At 51.4% G+C, this 18,440-nt stretch overlaps 1 protein-coding gene across 9 annotated transcripts in view; it reads right to left on the bottom strand.

Annotated features, from left to right (window-relative positions):
- The window catches only part of SLC39A11 (solute carrier family 39 member 11), a 386,666-nt gene that overhangs the window by 294,144 nt on the left and 74,082 nt on the right, over window positions 1–18,440 (bottom strand). For 6 of the 9 annotated variants that reach the window (XM_025279390.3, XM_025279389.3, XM_025279394.3 and 3 more), the window contains exons 2-3: window positions 14,273–14,337; window positions 1,455–1,573 (exon numbers count right to left, since the gene is read on the bottom strand). In XM_025279390.3, the coding sequence (XP_025135175.2) occupies window positions 1,455–1,573; window positions 14,273–14,288 (135 nt within the window). In that variant the 5' untranslated portion in view covers window positions 14,289–14,337. Of the gene's footprint in view, window positions 1–1,454; window positions 1,574–3,035; window positions 3,124–5,711; window positions 5,867–14,272; window positions 14,338–18,440 lie in introns of those variants that run through there. The other 3 variants (XM_025279392.3, XM_025279391.3, XM_044938507.2) reach the window with 3 other exon arrangements.

An 18,440-nucleotide genomic window follows, 5' to 3' on the forward strand; every position in this document is an offset into this window, starting at 1 on the left:
CTGCAATTTGGGTTGGTGGCTCAGATGCCTCTGTGGCCAGCCCCCAGTAAAGACCTTGAGGACCGAGCCTGCACTGGGCGTCCCTGGGCAGACACATCGTCCACGTGTTACCGCGTTGTCACTGCTGGGGAAGGAGCACGCTCTGTGCCTCCTCGTAGGAGGAAGGGGGCATCAGACCCCAAATCTGTGCACAGATCTCCCCAGACCCTGACGTAGCTGTTGTGTCCTTTCGCTGTGATAGACCTTAGCGACGACGTGGCTCAGCCACATGCCGAGTCCCACGAGCCCGTCTAGTGAATCACGGCATCTGTGAGTGGTCGTGGGGACCCCCGACGCGCCTCTGCACAGAGAAGTGTCTCAGCCATTCCTCCTACTGACCTGGGGTCAACGCTAACGGGAGACAGATTAGGGGCTCTCAGCTCCCAGGGGAGGGGGCACCTCTGCGATGGCTTCTCCCTTCCGAGCAGCCTCCACAGCACCGACCGGGCTCACTCGGGGCCTGTGGACTTCCACTCAGGTCTCTGCGGCCAGCCGGCCAGCCAGAACCCAACTCTTCCGACTCAGATCTCTGCTTCTAAACGCAACTAAAACTGGGGAAGATGGAAACATGGGCTGCTCTACCCCGGAAAGGCTCGAGGACAGGACCCTGGTGACCTGGCACAGCTGTCGGGAGATGGGCGGGGCGCTGGGCCGCCTGTTGACAGCAGCCTGGGACCCCGACCAGTCTCTGCAGGCTCCCAGCCCGGTTCCCAGTGACATCAGCACTGCTGTACAGGTCCTGACATGAGAGGACCCTGGCCGGCCGGCTTCCCGGGCCTCTCGGGGGGTCTGCCTCGCTCCTCCAGCGCGTGCACGCTCGCTACAGCTGCCCTGCCTGCGCCCCGAGCATGGCGGTCGAGGGGACTCTGCGTTCATCAGGACACCGTGGACTCGGGCAGCCTGGGCTGGAGGAGAGGCAGGGCCTCCACGCACAGGAGGCGGGCGTGGGCTGGGGCAGGGCGGGAGGGTGCATGGAGTGTGCATGGAGGGGGGGTCTGGGAGATGTAGGGGTGCACGGGGTGGGGTGGGGTCTTCAGGGGCCTGGGGAGCGGGGGGCAGGTCTGTGTGTGTTCATCCCAAAGGGGGCAAGGGAGGAAAGGAAGAGTCTAGAAATGGGCTGAAGGAAACAGAGCCGGCCCCCTCGCTTTTTCCAGGGTTTTTTCCGCCCCTCACGGCACAGGGCGAGGGGGTCAAACCTCACACGTTGCCACCTGCTCCAGGCCCGAGAACCTGGGCGGCAGAGAGAAATCAGGGGGGGCTCCTAACGGCCAAAACACTGGGCATCGGAAGGGAGACGCAGAGGGCCCATGAGCTCCCAGGCAGGGGGCTGGAGGGGGCGAGGGAAGGAAAGGGGCAGAGTTCACTACAAAGGGCCCCCCACCGCGAACCCCCAGAACCAAAGCGAGGCAACTCACCTGTCCGCTAGAGAAGACGAACACGAGGGCCGCCCCGGCTGCTGTCAACCCCCAGGTGAAGAAGGTCCCCAACAGGGCCTGGGACACCGGGCTGTGGCCGTGGAGCATGCTGGATACGGCTGTGTGCAGAGGAGCAGAGAGGGTCAGCGCCCGTGGTCCCTCCCCGGGATGCGCACGTGCTAAGGGGCCCGCACACCCGTCAGTGACCTGGCCCAGGCCAGGCTGGGCGGCTTCACCCAGGCTGACCCCAGCTATCAGAAACCCTCCAGCTCTGAAAGGAGACACCTGGGGACGCCCAGGGAGACACCGGGGGAGGAGACGACAGGAGGGAAGGGAGGGCACTGGGAAACAGTTCCAAAGACGTGCAAAGAATGCAAATTCCTTAGCCTGGAGGGAGAGAGTCTGGGATGTCTGACTGCAGCCTTTGGGCATGTTCTACCTGTTTCACCTGAGCCTTGCCTATCATCCATCATGTCTCCTCCGAGCACAGGCTGACCAGCTCAGATGCCCTCCTGAAGCTCTTCCACCCAAAGAAAGTGTTGGTCGCTCAGTCGCATCCAACTGTTTGCGATTCCATGGACTGCAGCCCGCCAGGCTCCTCTGTCCCTAGGATTTCCCAGGCAAGAACACTGGAGAGGGTAGCCATTCCCTTCTCCAGGGGCTCTTTCTCACCCAGGGATCGAACCCGCATCTCCTGCACTGCAGGCAGATTCTTTACCATCTGAGCTAGCAAGGAAGCCCAATCGAACTTTCAGCAGCTCTCCGGAGCAGTTCTCATGGCAGCTCCCGTAGCCACCAAGGATTCACTCCATCAGCTGACCGTCAACTCACCCAACAACTCTTCAACCACTGCACCCTGAAAGGGCACTGTATTCCAGCTCAACCCTGTTATTCGAGGCGCCTTTCACAAGTCCCCAATGGTCCTGCTCCAAGTCTCTCTTTATCCAGTTTCCTCCCCAGCCTCCAGCCATCAGACCCAGAGCATCCTCTGATAAAGCCAACTTTGATGCCACGGTTCCCTGATTCCCCTCTACTCCGGTCCCAGGGCACGTCTTCACTGCTTTCTTTGTGTGGGCTTGCCTCCTTCATCTTTTATATCATTCGTTGTTGAAAAATAGGGATGATGCTTTTTCACATTTGATACCCCCATAAAATAGGGTTTTCTGGCACCCCAAAACATATGTGCTGAATTGAAAAGGGCGGGCTTATCTTGAATAAGCAAAGACACAGAAACAAAACCCAAGTGTCATTTCCCCAAGTCCACTGAGCATGTGTGGGCCTGCTCAGTCGCTTCAGTTGCGTCCGACTCTTTGCAACCCCGTGGACTGTAGCCCGCCAGGCTCCTCTGTCCATGAGATTCTCCAGTCAAGAATACTGGAGCAGGTTGCCATGCCCTCCTCCAAGGGATCTTCCACCCCCCACCCCACCCCCACTCAGGGACTGAACCAAAGTCTCCTGAGTTCCCTGCATTGCAGGCAGATTCTCTACCCACTGAGCCACCTGGGAAGCCCCCCCACTGAGCACTTTTGCTCCCAAGGCTGAAGTTACACCACTGCCCGCCAAGGAAGGAAAGGGAAGTACCATTGCCTTGTGGTTCTGCTCGGCAGACCTCCTCTAGACTTGCACATGTTCTAAATTCCAGCTCTGAAATGATAGGGAGTCACCTCACCTGTGGAAAGTTACAAGGGAGAGAAACCCTCTTGTTGGAAAGCTCTGTGTGTAGTTGGTACAATAAACACCAGGGCTCAAGGCCTCATCACAAAGGGCTCATTCAGCTCCCCCGATCCTCTAGCACTCACAGGGCTGGACACGACCCCAGTGGGCTCAGCCCTGCCAGGCTCTAGAGGTCTGTGAGGAGCCAGCAACCCTGAACTTGCAGACCAAAAGCTGTTGATTCTGCTCTGACCCTGGAAGTAAACCCGGGCAGAGGGTAGATGGGCCCTCTTATGCCAAGAGGGTCAGCAAACCAGCAGGATTCAGATCTAGGAAGCTGTAAGTCAGGATGAACCCAGGTAAACCCAGGTGAGCCCAGGCTCAGTCAAGGTACCAAGAAACCTCAGCACGAAACAGAATCTCTGGACTCAGCCTGGGTCTCCATAGTCTAAGTGGAGTTCAGGAGGATGACTGCACCAACTAAAGAAAAAAACACCATTAAGCAAAAACCCACCTCTTTACATATGGCATCTTGTTAAGGCATCCTAAAGAGAATCGTCTGTGCTTCTAAACTAAGACATTCGGATCATTACACCGATCTTTGTGGATACAAATTTCAAAGAGGATTTACAAAGAAAGGCACACAGCTAGCATTCTCTCGGTACTTATCATCCAAGACAGGTCATAACAACAACAAAAAAACAACTTTGTTTTTCAGCGTTGAATGCACCTTTTAGCAACTACAGAAAAGAGGAAACCATTTACATTCACCAAACAGCCAAAGTCAACGTGGGTTCTGTGGGCTGGCAAACAAGGAAGGTTGTGGGTGTTCCTGGGGGCTGGTGGGAGGCGAAAACACTGTTCTAAGACTCTATTGACGCACAGGCACCCTGAGATGTACGAAAAAGAGACACAGAGAGAAGGCCAAGGCCACCGTGGATTTATCGTTGGGGATGCCAGCCCAGTGCTCCTCAGAGAAGTTTCTTCCTTGCTGTTTTAAATCCTCACAATTCAGGGACCTCCCTGCTGGTCCAGTGGCTAAGACTCTGCACTCCCCGTGCAGGCAACCCAGGCTCAGTCCCTGGTCAGGGAATTAGATCCCACACGCCGCAACTAAGGACTCTCATATGGCAGCTAAAGGTCCCGCACCCCGCTTCAACGAAGATCGCGGATCCCACGAGCTGCCGCTAAGACCCTGGTGCAGCCACAATAAATAAACATTAAAAGAAAACCCTCACTACTCTAAGGGTGGTCCCAGAACCGGCAGCGCTGGGCCCCCTTAGGAGCTAAGTTAGAAATGCAGAATCTCAAGTACCGTCCCAGACTTGCAGAATCAGAATTAATATTTTATGGGAGCTTCCCAGGTGGCTCTGCGGTAAAGAATCTGCCGTCAATGCAGGAAGATCCCCCGGAGAAGGAAATGGCAACTCACTCCGGTGTTCTTGCCAGGGAAATCCTATGGACAGAGGAGCCTGGCGGCCTACAGTCCATGGAGTCACAGAGAGTCAGACACGACTGAGCCAGGGAGCATGCACGTATGTAGCATCGCACAGCGTTCCACGGGGGATGGACATCAGGATGGAAAGCACGGATCTAAAACTGGAAGATCTTCTACAAGACCGAGAGCTTAGAAAGTGAGCTCTCCTGCCCCGTGAGGGATCGGCAGGGCCACCGCCACGCAGACCCAAGAGAGCAGAAAGTTTTCTCCAGTAGGCAGGACAGAGAAGTGCCTTGGCAACACGGAAGGCCAGCCAGGGTGGGTCAGCCAGCTCAAAAGCCACTTCTGCAGTGGGGCTCACACTTCCAGGAGCTGATATTAAATCATAAGCCCGCGCCCCTCTGCAGGAGGGAAGATGATTCTCTGCCTGCTCCAGCTCGAAAGATGCCAGCACCTCCCCACACACAGCAGCGCAGGGCTCCTGGCGGATAGAAGATTTCTGTCTTCTCTCTCCATTTTAAACCTTCCAAGAGTCAGCTTCAAGAGGCTGATGGAAAAGCTGCACAGGTGTAAAGAGCACTTCACGAGACCCACATGCCTGCCCTGACTCCAAGACTGGAACTGAGCAAAGCGATTCGGGTCTGGGCGTCTGTGACTGCGGAAACTGGTCTCCAATACCTGGCTACTCAAAGTGTAGTCCGAGGACCTGCCGACCCAGGGGTGCCGAGAAAGGTGCCTCCTCGGGCCTGCCGCACATTAACCAGATTCCCAGTCAAGTTCAAGGGTCCTGCTGAGCCTCAGAGCCTGGCGGAGGGGACTTGGAGCAGCTGGACTTGCAACCAGGTCTGCTCCTGGGGGTACCCCTCCACACGCCCACTGGGAAGCGCTGAATGAAAAGGATCTTGGGGGACCACTGCCAACAGAAGGACAACACCCACCAGCTCGCCCTGGAGAGGGGCAGGGGGCATGCTCCCGGCACCCCTCCCCCTCCTCTGCCACCTGCCCAGGCCACCCTGCTTCTCCTCCGACCCCCTCCTCTCCCAGGGACACCTCCTTCCAAACTGCATGTGGTTGCCCTTCCAGGCCCCGCGCTTGGCTCCTGGTGGCCCCAGACCCTGGGCCTCCAGCCCTGCCAAAGGCACCGAAGGCGAGAAGAGCCGACTCACTTCGGTGCCCTCTCAAGCCCCCTCTCCACTTCCATCAGCCCCGCAGCCGCTGCTGGTTCTGCGGGCTCCACTCCGGAGTCACTTCCTGCTTCCCTCCAGGCACACGTGTCCCCAGCCACCAAGCTCCGCCCCGCCCGCTGAAACTGGCAGATCCGGCAGGAGAATCAATTTTCTGGTTCACAGCCTCTGCGGGCTCGGGAAGACACTGGGGCGGGTAGAACTGAGAGCTGCACCATCCTCAGCAACCTTCCGGGAAGCCACAGAAACCCAGGGAAACAACGCCCTGCAACGGGCCTGATGTCAGTTAGGTTGCTGCATTCTGGCGGCGTCCCGGGTGAGCAACAGAGCATGCGACCTGCAGTCTCCACCATCAGCGTCATTCTTTAGATCAATGGTCCTCAAATTACAGCGTCCAATGGAACCACCCCCAGAGACATCAAAATGCAGAATGCTGGCACCCTCAGAGCTTCTGGTTCTGGAAGCCTCTGCAGAGGTTTTCTGTTCTGAACTAGTCGGGTTGGTGCTTTGCTCTCCATCGAGAACCAGTGCTTTGCTCTCCTGGCCTTCTAGGAAAGGACCATAGGGTGGGGTTGCTAGGTTTAGTCAAAAATATCCAGTCAAGTTTAACTGGATAACTGGATATCTAGTTAAACTTGAATGTTAGGTAAACAACAAATAATTTTTGAGAGAAGCCTGGCGAGCTGCAGTCCATGAGCTCACAAAGAGTCGGACATGACTTAGTGACTGAACACACAGCACATATCCTGTGTGTTCCTTCTCCAAGCAACTCACTATTATCTGGGACATACTTCTGCTAAAAGTGTATTTCACGTTTGTTGCTTATCCGAAATTCAGGTGTAACTGGGCGTCGGGTATTGTATCTGATGACCCTTCCAGAGGGTACCCAGAAACACTACCCATAATCACTGTGGCCACAGACCAGAGGATCGGATAGGAGCAGCCCTCTCTTGACCAGAGAAGTCAGTCGTGGACACTGGTGACCGCCCCATATCCTTCCCTTCCAAGAAGGGAAGACAGCATGGTGACTGTAGGTGGTCTCTGCCCTCAGGAGATTCTTAGACACAGAGCAGAGCCAGGCCAGCTATCTCAGCTCAAGCCGCCATAAGAAAACAGCAGGCTGGGTGGCTTAAACACTGGACATCTATCGTCTTACATTTCTGGAAGCTGCAAGCCCAAGACCAGCTCAAGATCAAGTGCAGATTCGTGCCTGGTGAGGGCTCTCTTGCTGGCGTGCAGACGGCTGCCTTCTCACTGTGTGCTCACATGGCCTTCTCCTGGTGCACACAGGAAGGAAGGGAGATGGATGCATCTCTCTCTCTCTTCCTCCCTCCCTGCTCCCTCCTTCCCTCTCTGTTTCCCTTACAAGGTACTGCAGCCTAGGCTCTGGAGTCAGGAGGAAGCCCCATACAGCACGTGGGTTTCCATGGATAAATCCCATATTCCTCTGAGTCTCAGTACCCACTTTCCCATCCCAGGTCTGCGAATAATCAATCATTCTGTGCTCCCGACAAGCGACTGTAGAGGGAAAAAAGTGCCCACCACCCAGCCAGGCCCCCACCCCCAGCAGACTGGAGGTCATTGTCCTCAAGCTCCACCCTTTCATTCATTTATATTATATTATATATACTATGGGGCTTCCCGGAGAAGGCAATGGCACCCCACTCCAGTACTCTTGCCTGGAAAACCCCATGGATGGAGGAGCCTGGTAGGCTGCAGTCCATGGGGTGGCAAAGAGTCTGACACAACTGAGCGTCTTCACTTTCACTTTTCACTTTCATGCATTGGAGAAGGAAATGGCAACCCACTTCAGTGTTCTTGCCTGGAGAATCCCAGAGTCAGGGGAGCCTGGCGGGCTGCCGTCAGTGGGGTCGCACAGAGTCAGACACGACTGAAGCAACTTAGCAGCAGCAGCAGCATGGGGCTTCCCTGGTGGCTCAGATGGTAAAGAATCTGCCTGCAATGTTAGAGACCTGGGTTCAATCCCTGGGTGGGGAAGATCCCCTGGAGGAGGGCAGGGCAACCCATTCCAGTATTCTTGCCTGGAGAATCCCATGGACAGAGGAGCCTGGCGGGGTGCAGTCCATGGGGTCACAAAGGGTCAGACATGACTGAGCACCTAACACTCTCACTTATATACATACCTTACATATTATATATATACACATGTATTTTATGAGCCTTTGCTTGCTCTGCCGGGCCCCAGCACATGGAGATCAGCTACGCACATGTGGGGCGGGCTCGCTCAACCCCTCTGGGCTCTTGTTTCTTTCCCTTTCTGGAAGTCTGACCACTGATGTGTCAGGAGGACTAAGATAAGCCCCTGAGCCTGGGGCGCTGGTTCTTTCAAAGTGTGGATGGTAAACTCGATTGAACTGGCACTGATATGCGGAAGGGATTAAGGAAGTGAAAGTAACAGGCAGTTCAAAGAATGCTATTGAAATATCAGGGATTTTTATTGGTTGCTCTTTTAGGGGATTTCCTAAGTATACCCCACTCATATATCCAGAATTCATCCATTTTGCCCAAAATAATAGCTCTGACTCATCATCTTGCCCTGACCGCGGACTTCATCTCCCCGATGAAGCCAAGTGTTAACGTCAGCGGCTCAGTCCTGCCCGACTCTTTGCGACCCCATGGACAGTAGCCCGCCAGGCTCCTCCGTCTACAGGACTTTCCAGACAAGAATATTGGAGTGGGTTACCACTGCCTCCTCCGGGGGATCTTCCTGACCAAGGATCAAACCCACATCTCCTGTGTCTCCTGCACTCCAGGTATTCTTTAACCACTGAGTCATCAGGTCCCAGATCATCCTCCAAAGAACAGTCTAAGTAATTTTTTAGAGACAGAAGTCCAGCCCTCAGAGGGCTTCTTGTGCCCTTGGAGTGAAACTCTAGCTGCCTCCCTCCACCTAGGAAGCCCTACGTGACCTGAGTCCACTCACCTTTGACCCACCTGTACCCCTCCCTCACTCTGCTTCAGCGGGCTGCTCTGCCTTCTCCTGGAACAGTGCACTTGTTTCCTCTGGCCTCAGGGCCTTTGCACATGCCGTTTCCTTGAGAACACCGCCTGGAGCCTCCACCTGGAGCACCTGTCTTCAGGTCTTCACCTGGCTGGCCCCCTCCTGCCATGTGGGTCTCAGTTCAAGTGTCACCCCACAAAGAGGCCTTCCTTCAACGCCCTCTGTGACACAGCGCTTCCACGCCCTTCCGCATCATCTCACGGCGCTTCTCACTCTCAGGCATTCTTATTTATTCAGTCCCCCGAAAGGTGAGCTTCTGAGAGCAGGACCTTGTCGGCCGTCTGCACGGCTGTGTCTCCAGTGCAAAGCACGTAGCACCTGTTCAGTATTTATTGAATATTGGATAAGTTGTCCAGATACAAAAGTGTTATTCATTGGCTACATTTTACACATTAAAGACCTTCCTGAGAGTTACTGATACCAAGCAGGGTCTTGTGGGGCGCTCCTGTGCTCAAGGCCTTTCTGTGTCCCCCATATCTTACAGGAAACAGCCTTCATTCAGCCTCCATGACTTTCCCTGAGTTCCAATGGGCAGATTGAAGCAGTTGCTAATCAGGGAAGGGAGGGGATGCGAGGCCAGGGAGAACTGTTTGCCTATCAATGGATACACACCACAATACTGTTGAGCTGTTCTGCAGATACTGAGACCCCTCCAGGTGGGAGAAGTTAACGATTAACAGTGGTGTGCTGCCCACCAGCATGCAGACCCCAGGCCAGCTGCAACCTAAAGGCTGATGATACTGATGGTGTAGACCCCCACTGACCTCACCACCAACCCGTCAGAAGGATGTCCACCAGCTGACCACGTCCTCTTTGAACCGTTACTACACAACTTCTCACTGTCTTCTCCAAGTGGGGACACGCAGGCTTGAGGGTCTTGCCCTGCCGTGGCCCCCTTTGCCTGGCAAAGCAATGAAGCTATTGTTTTCTATTTCACCCAAGAACTCTGTCTCTGAGATTCAATTTAGCACCAGTGTACAGAAAGGCTGAGCTTCTGGCATCATTATGAGAAAACAGCATTTGTGTACCAGATTACACGGTCCCGGCTGCTCTCATCATAAGTCGACAGCATCCCAGGGGCAGTTTTGCCCCCCGGGGGGGACGTGAGCAGATGGGAGGGAACCAGCGAGCAGAGACCAGAGATGCTCCTACCCATCCATCAGCACCCAGGACAACCCCCACAACAGAGAATTATCTGACCCAGAACAGCAACAGTGCCAAGATTGAGACGCCCCAGTGTAATCCCATAAAATAAATCTTCTTAGTATAGAGTGATGATAAAACTCATTCTTTGAAATTTAATGAGGCCTTCAAGAAGCATCCAGCTTCAGTTAAGGCAGTAGTTAGCATTTGATTCCCCCTAAAATGCAGGAAAGACAAGAACCAACCGCCCAGCCAATCTTGATATTCCAATCACTGCAAAGACACACCTCCAGGGACTCCTCTGGTGATCCACTGGTTAAGACTCTGCACTTCCAACGCACGTTAGGAGGGCAGATTTGATCCCTGGTCAGGGAATTAAGATCCCACATGTTCCACTGCATGGCAGAAAAAAAAATTTTTTTTAATTTAATTGAAATAAAAAGAATTAAAAAATTATACCTACCATCAAACCTCCCAGGTGCTCAATTCCCTCAGCTCTTCTGGGTTCTGATTATTTAAGGTTCTGATGTCAGGACACTGACATCACTGCTGCTGCTGCTGCTGAGTCGCTTCAGTCGTGTCCGACTTTGTGCGACCCCATAGACGGCAGCCCACCAGGCTCCCCCGTCCCTGGGATTCTCCAGGCAAGAACACTGGAGTGGGTTGCCATTTCCTTCTCCAATGCATGAAAGTGAAAAGTGAAAATGAAGTCGCTCAGTCGTGCCCGACTCTTAGCGACCCCATGGACTGCAGCCCATCAGGCTCTTCCGTCCATGGGATTTTTCCAGACAAGAGCACTGGAGTGGGGTGCCATTGCCTTCTCTGCTGTGACATCACAGGGCTTCCTAAATAGAAATGCCTGGGATGGCTTTGGCAATGAGTCCCTGGCAGGTGGAATAGGCCTGGTTGTTCCTGACACCTGCTCTCCAGTATGACTGATCAGCTGACAAAGAGGAAATTCCAACCCGCCTTTTATCTAAAAACCATCCAAAGGAGCCAAGAGCAACCTGATGCCACTTTTCTGAACCTGGTACAGGGAAGAGCTGCCCTCGAGGGCTTGGTGGGGGGAACTGAGTAAGCAAGCATGACACCTTTCTCACCTTTGTTCAGATGATCGATTCTGAACCTGCACCAGCTAGGCTGGAGGGAGGGTATAAAGACACAAGTTCTCTAAGTGTCCATCAACAGATGAATGGATAGAGAAGATGTGGTATAGACACACAATGGACTATTGCTGCTGCTGCTGCTAAGTCACGTCAGTGGTGTCCGACTCTTAGCGACCCCATGGACTACAGCCTACCAGGCTCCTCTATCCATGGGATTTTCCAGGCAAGAGTACTGGAGTGGGGTGCCATGCCTTCTCCACAATGGACTATTGCTTAGCTATAAAACAGAGTGAAATAATGCCAATTGCAGGAACATAAACAGACTTAAAGATTATCATACCAGGTGAACTAAGCAGACAGAGAAAGGCACATATCCGATTTGCCTGCATGTGGAAGGGCTTCCCTGGTGGCTCAGTGATAAAGGTGCCAATGCAGGAGATGCAGGTCTGATCCCTGGGCTGGGAAGATCCCCTGGAGAAGGAAATCGAAACCCACTCCAGTACTCTTGCCTGGGAAATCCCATGGACAGAGGAGCCTGGCGGTATACAGTCCATGGGGTTACAAAAGACTGAGCAACCAAACAATAAAAAATACGTGGAATCTTAAAAAATGGTCCAGGTGAACTCATTTACAAAACAGAAGTAGACTCACAGACCCAGAAAACAAACCTACGGCTACCAAAGGGGAAAGGGGAGGGGAGGGATAAATCAGGAGTTTGGGTTTAACATATACACACTGCTATATGTAAAATATATAACCAACAAGAGTCTACTGTATCGCATAGGGGACGATACTTAATATCTTGTAATATTCTATAATAGAAAAGAATATGAAAAAGAATAGATTTATATATATGTGTAACAATCACTTTGCTATACATCTAAAACTGACAACATTGGAAGTCAACTGTACTTCAATTTAAAAACAAATAAATTTTTTAAAAGACAATAACATTTCAAAAGAAGAAAAAGAGAAGTATAGGTTCTACGGATTTTATACAAACCTATTATTGGGAGAGAAGTTTCCAGTATCGGGAGAGATATTTAAAATGCAAACCCGAGCCTGCTCAATTGCTAGCTTTAATATGATATGGAATTACTACATAAAAAAATTACTACATAAAAAGCACCACTGATTAAATATGAAATCAACCCTGTCTCTGAGATGATAACTGGCATAAATCTGTTTTCCATCTTTTCCACATTGGCTTTAAACAACTCTCCCGGCATCTCACAAGGAATTCTATGGAACTGAATTTTGGTTTATTAAGGGTGAATCGCTGAACAAGTAAATTCTGCTTTGAGCCTGCTCTTTTAGAGCTGTATGGATCACAGAGCAGCCTGCTGGTTCATTTGGTCACTCAGAGAATGTCTGCTGCACGCCTGCTCCGCGACAGGCACTTCTGAGGACTGGATACACACCAGCGAAGAAGACGGAGAACAGCTGTGCCCTCACGATGCTGCCAGGCCCGACGTCGCAGGCACTGCCTTGAATGTGTGTTATAAGTGAAGGCTTGTGGGACTTCCCCGGTGGTCCAGCGGCTATAACTCCGTGCTCCCAATGCAGAGGACCCGGGTTCGATCTCTGGAAAGGGAACTTTCCAGATTAGATCCGACATGCCACAACCAAGAGTCTGCACACCGCGACTAGAGATCCTGTGTGCCGAAACTAAGGCCTGGTGCAGCCAAATAAACAGACACGTAATCTAAGAAAAACAATGCTGCTTTCTTTAATTAAAAAAAAAGAAAGAAAGAAGGAAACCAGTGTACCAGCACCCAGGATTTCCTCTTTTTCCAGGGGGTCTATGAAATGGTTACAAATTGAAAAAAACATACTGGGTTTTGGCTCCCCCCACCCCCCCCAAAAAAAACCTGCAGAAATTTCAATTAATAAGTGCTTAACGAAATGTCTATAAAACCTTGTTAATTATTGACTTTGGTATTCATAAAAATTTATTTACATTCAAACAACAATCTGAGGCTTAGCTTTACTCCCTTCAAGAGAATCCTTAAGTAGGCACAACAATGGCCAAGAAATCACAGTCAGTCAGAAATTAAATAAGCTTCTAGCCAAATTACTTCAAAAGCAAAATTATTTTTACAAACTTTTTGATTATTTTATGGTGGGTGTGAGGTGGGGCTACTTAATGTGGAATGCGGGAGCATTTTAATATGCCTGGTACAATCATTCAGGATCCTAAGAGGCCCCAGGGGCTGGGAAGGGAGCCAGGATTCCAAGAAGCTTTATTACTCTCTCCAGTGGGAATAGAAACGAAACTCATCTCGTGTGGATTTGCTGTAGATTGCGAAGGGCTGGTGATAGGGACAAGGGTAGGGCTGGGTGAACCTATCCAGAAAGGACGGTGTTTTCCTACTGTGAGCATAACCCCCGGGGAATGGGACAAGCAAGAAGAAGGAAGGAAGAGGGGAGCAGGAAGGGCAGGGAGGGAGGCAGGAAGGCAAGAAGGAAGGGAAGAAAGGGAGGGGGGAAGAAGGGACAAAACTGCCTCTCTGCCAATGGCTACTGCCTCAACCTAAGAGGGAGGTTTCCTAATTCAGTTTCCATTCTTGGACTTCTACTGGGTGAACTGTTTTTTTGTTTTGTTGTTGTTTAGTCCTAAGTCATGTCTGACTGTTGCCACTGTAGCTCGCCAGGCTCCTCTGTGCATGGGATTTCCCAGGCAAGAATACTGGAGTGGGTTGTCATTTCCTTCTCCAGGGGATATTCCCGACTGAGGGATCAAACCCAGGTATCCTGCATTGCAGGCAGATTCTTTACCGCTGTACCACCAGAGAAGCCGTCAGGTCACACGTGAGGCCACACCACAACATTCAGTGCTGGGAAGAACCTCTGAGAGCCTCTGACCCCCGCCTCTCACTTCACAGATGGCCGCAGAGACCGAGACAAGGAGCTGGAATCCACCTCTCCCATCGGCCCCCTTTCCGCCGCGTTCCACACACCGTCGTGAGTCCCTAATCCTCCCGGGCTGTTGGGTTAGAGTCACAGCTTTCTGGCTCAACCATGAAAATGATTATGGTCAGCGAGACTATGGGGAGACAGGTCAGAATACCGGGGCGAACAAAAATGTTTCGAGCACTTTCCATGCGGAACCAATAACAAACAACCCACATTCCCAATCCGCGTCTAATACATCCTGCAAGCAAGAGGGATGGATGTTACAGTCATTTTCATGGTGAGACAGACTTCTACTACTATGAATATTTAAAAATACTATGTCACTGAGAATTCACAGATTCACCCTGGCCTTTTACCTGAAGTTGTTGTCATTGGTGAGGTTTACAGTCTTGCCACATATTCTGGAAATGTCAGCCGGGACCTGCAACAGATAATACAGATAGAAAGCCTTACACAGAAAAGGTACTAAAGAAAAAAAAAAAATCACCTGTCTAATTAAATGGAATGATGAAGCCAAGCAAATTGCTCTGGACCCTCTGCTCCCAATAATGGGGTGGATCCATCAGTGTGACTTTTCAGGAACTCTTTTAATAACATGATTTAAAATATGAGGGAGAAAAGATATTGATCATTCTAATGCTCAAAAAAAAAGGGACAGGTCAGTAAATTAAAGAACATAAATGCAGAAGACTTTTAGGCAGTTAGTAAAAATGATAAATCCAGACTTCCCTGGCGGTCCAGTGGTTAAGACTGCCGCACCTAACATCTGGTGCCGCCAAATAAATAAACAAAATTTAAAAAGGAAAAATATACAGTGGCAAAAAACATGCAAGTAACAGAAAAACTAGAATTCATACCAATTAAAGCAGTTGGGCGATGAGACTGTAGAGCTTTTCCCCCTTTCTGTAACGTTATGTTCCTTTTATCATTTAAACACATTTCAAGAAGATATAAAAGAAGGGGAATACAGAAAAAAGGCTCACGGAGCTGAAATAGTAAGACTAAAGGTCAGTAGTGAGACCCAGTTTAAGGTCTCCTAACTCTCTGCACAAGCCTCTCAGTCAATCAAGTGGACGCGGCGCTTATATCCAAAACCCCCTGGAGGCTTTGGACAGCCAGGTTCCCTTGAAAATGTCCACGATTTGTCTTCATCAATCATTTCCCATGGATTTTCTCCACCTCATTAGTTCTCCCGCAGGCCAGCTGCAGGATGAGACTGTCCGCACATGACGAGAACCGGAGGCCCCAGGACGCTCCCCACTCCCTCCCGGAGCCTGGGGACTGTCTGTTGCCACCAGACAGGGCTGTCACCCTGCAGGCCGCGTCTCCTGCCTTGCAGCTCACAGATGGCTGGCAGGGGCCTTGGCTCGACACAACATGGGAGCCCCGAGGTGCCCGCAGACGCGGGGGTACCCGCCCCCTACCAGAGGCCCTGCCTCGGACAGTCCCGGACCCTCCCTCGCTCCTCCCGGGAGACCACATGCTCGGGGCAGAGCGTCCACACCTAAAGCTCCTTTTCTCCTCCATCCCGACCCAGAAGGGCACACGGTTCGGGGCCCTGACACGTACCCAGCTGCCGTCAAGCTGCCATACGACAGTTGGACGTTAGAATGTTGTCTCCCGAGATGCCTGCATCTGGGGTGGAGAGGGCTACAGTGAGTTCTTCCAGAACCTTTCATGGCCACAGCAGGGAAGCACTCTAGTCAGTCTGAATACCAACATCTACTCTGGGATCATTACAACAAGCATGGCTGACCTGGTCTGTAACCCTGTGCTCTCTCTAAGCCCCTGGGGGTCTCCAACCACACTCCCCTCCAAAAAGGAATTTGAAAGCATTGAGTCCAACAGAGCTTCAGATCAACATGAGATACCAGGCTCTAGACCTGAGAGGCCGTCACTCCAACCAAAAGCAAAGAGGTTGGATGTGAGCTTGCCTTTGCGCTTCCCTGGTAGCTCACATGGTAAAGAAACTGCCTGCAAAGCAGGAGACTGAGGTTTGATCCCTGAGTCTGGAAGATCCCCAGAGAAGGAAATGGCAACCCACTCCAGTACTGCCCTCTGGATAATTCCATGGACAGAGGAGCCTGGCAGGCTACAGTCAGTCCATGGGGTCACAACTGAGCGACTGACACTTTTTCACTTTGCCTTGTTCAACTTTGGGATACATTAACGAGTGGTGGTGCTCAGTCGTGTCTGACTCTTAGTGACCCCCATGGACTGTTGCCCACCAAGCGCCTCTCTCCATGGAATTTTCCAGGCAAGAACACTGGAGTGTATTGCAATTTTCTCCTCCAGGGGATCTTCCTGACCCAGGGATCGAACCTGAGTCTTTTGCATCTCCTACATTGGCAGGCAGATTCTTTACCACTGCACTACCTGGGAAGTCCATTTTAACAGTGGATAAACCACACGACTAAACAGTCCCTTCAAGCTCAGGAAGCTCAAGCTGGGAACTGTGGCTGCAGGAGCGGGGAATAAGTGAAACCATAGTCCTTGACTCTAAGAAGCCAGGAAAATAACAAATAAATCCACACAAAACAGTTATCTATGTGAGTAGCTCCCAACCCTTGTCCATCGCTGGTTACCGTGGGTACCAATCCGGTTTTCAGCCCCAAAGGGAATGATGGTGACTGTGTACCCTCGCTCTGGTGAACAGAGAAGACACAATAAATATTTGTTGAGTAAATGAGATGTGACCTGCATTTTTTAAAGACTTAATTTTTATAGTGCACGCTCCCAGGCAAGACTTCTAGAATGCCATCTCACAACACCTCCAAGCACTAAATTAATCAAAGAAGTTGAGTGCAGCTGCTGCTCCAGGAGGCTGGTGAGACTGGAGGGGACAGGGCTGGCATGGGACTTGCAGAAGGGCCCACCCCGAGGAGGTCTCTCCCCCCAAAATGCTCATTCATTCTCTTCTCTTGAGGATGCTTCCCCATCTTTGAACCCTTCTGGGACCAGACTGCGGCACTTCTCTGGTGGCTCAGGCAGTAAGAATCTAAGCCAAGTGCAGGATACCGGGGTTTGATCCCTGGGTTGGGAAGACCCCCCGGAGAAGGCATAGGCAACCCCTTCCAGTATTCTCACCTGGGAAATCCCATAGACAGAGGAGCCTGGTGGGCTACAGTCCATGGGGTCACAAAGAGTCAGACACGACTGAACAACTAACACACTCGGTGGTTACTACTCAGCTGGAAACCAGCGCCACACCCATTAAATGTTGAGAGTTTTACAAGGGAGATCATTAATGGCTGGAAGACTAAGGCCGGGATCCCACAGAGCAGTGAAAGCTGTTATATACAGACAGAGAGGAAAGAAGGCATTTACTTTCTTCTGGCTGACTCAGGCTGCTTGCAGGATCTCAGTTCCCCTACCAGGGATCGAACCTGCGCACCCTGCATTGGGAGCACAGACTCTTAACCACTGGACTGTCGGGGAAGTCCTGGAGAAGGCACTCTTGATGGGATACCGGTTTAAACAAAGCCCAGAGACAGAAACTAGGGGAAATGTTTGGCTATTAAAAGTTGCTCCATCATGTCTCATTCTTTGTGACCCATGGACTATACAGTCCATGGAATTCTCCAGGCCAGAATACTGTAGAGAGTAGCCGCTCCCTTCTCCAGGGGACCTTCCCAACCCAGGGATCGAACCCAGGTCTCCAGCATTGCAGACAGATTCTTTACCAGCTGAGCCACAAAGGAAGCCCAAGTAATGGAGTGGGTAGCTTATCCCTTCTCCAGTGGATCTTCCAACCCAGGAATCGAACTGGGGTCACCTGCAATGCAGGCAGAATCCTTACCAACTGAGCTATCAGGGAAGGCCTATGTTCAGCCAACTGCATGGAAATGGGCTGAGTCACAGCAGGGAGGGTTTAGACACAGCTTAAGGATTCCACTCGAGATCATCTGCAAAGTCTTGTCAACACGGACCCTACACCCCTACATCCCATGGTAGACTTTAATTATATAAAACCTTGGACCTTAAAAAAAACAGAGTCATACAGAAAGTCCCTGGCAGTTCAGTGGTTAGGACTCAGCACTTTCACTGCGGTGGACTGAGTTCAATCCCTGGTTGGGGAAATAAGATTCCACAAGCCACTTGGTGCAGCCCAAAAAAGAAAAAAAAAAAAAAAATGAGTCATATATTTGTCACTCATTAGGAATATAAACTACTCAAGAGTCTGGAAACATCTCACATATTTTTTCCTACCCACCACAAAACTTCTTTCCCTGGGGGCAAAACCACTGAGAACTGTGTGTGTTTGCATTTTAAGTCCCTCAGTCTTGTCTGACTCTTTGTGACCCTTAGGACTTTAGCCCCTCAGGTTCCTCTGTCCACAGGATTTTTTAGGCGAGAACACAGGAGTGGGTTACCATTTCCTTCTCCAGGGGATCATCCTGACCCAGGGATCACACCAGTATCTCCTGTGACTCCTGCATTTGCAGGGGGATTCTCCACCTGCTGAGCATTCAGTCAGGAAATGCTGGAAGCTTTAGAGTCGTGGAGTGGCCTGGGAAACGGTGG

Source organism: Bubalus bubalis, chromosome 3 (assembly GCF_019923935.1).
Source record: "Bubalus bubalis isolate 160015118507 breed Murrah chromosome 3, NDDB_SH_1, whole genome shotgun sequence".
NCBI classification, from domain to species: domain Eukaryota; kingdom Metazoa; phylum Chordata; class Mammalia; order Artiodactyla; family Bovidae; genus Bubalus; species Bubalus bubalis.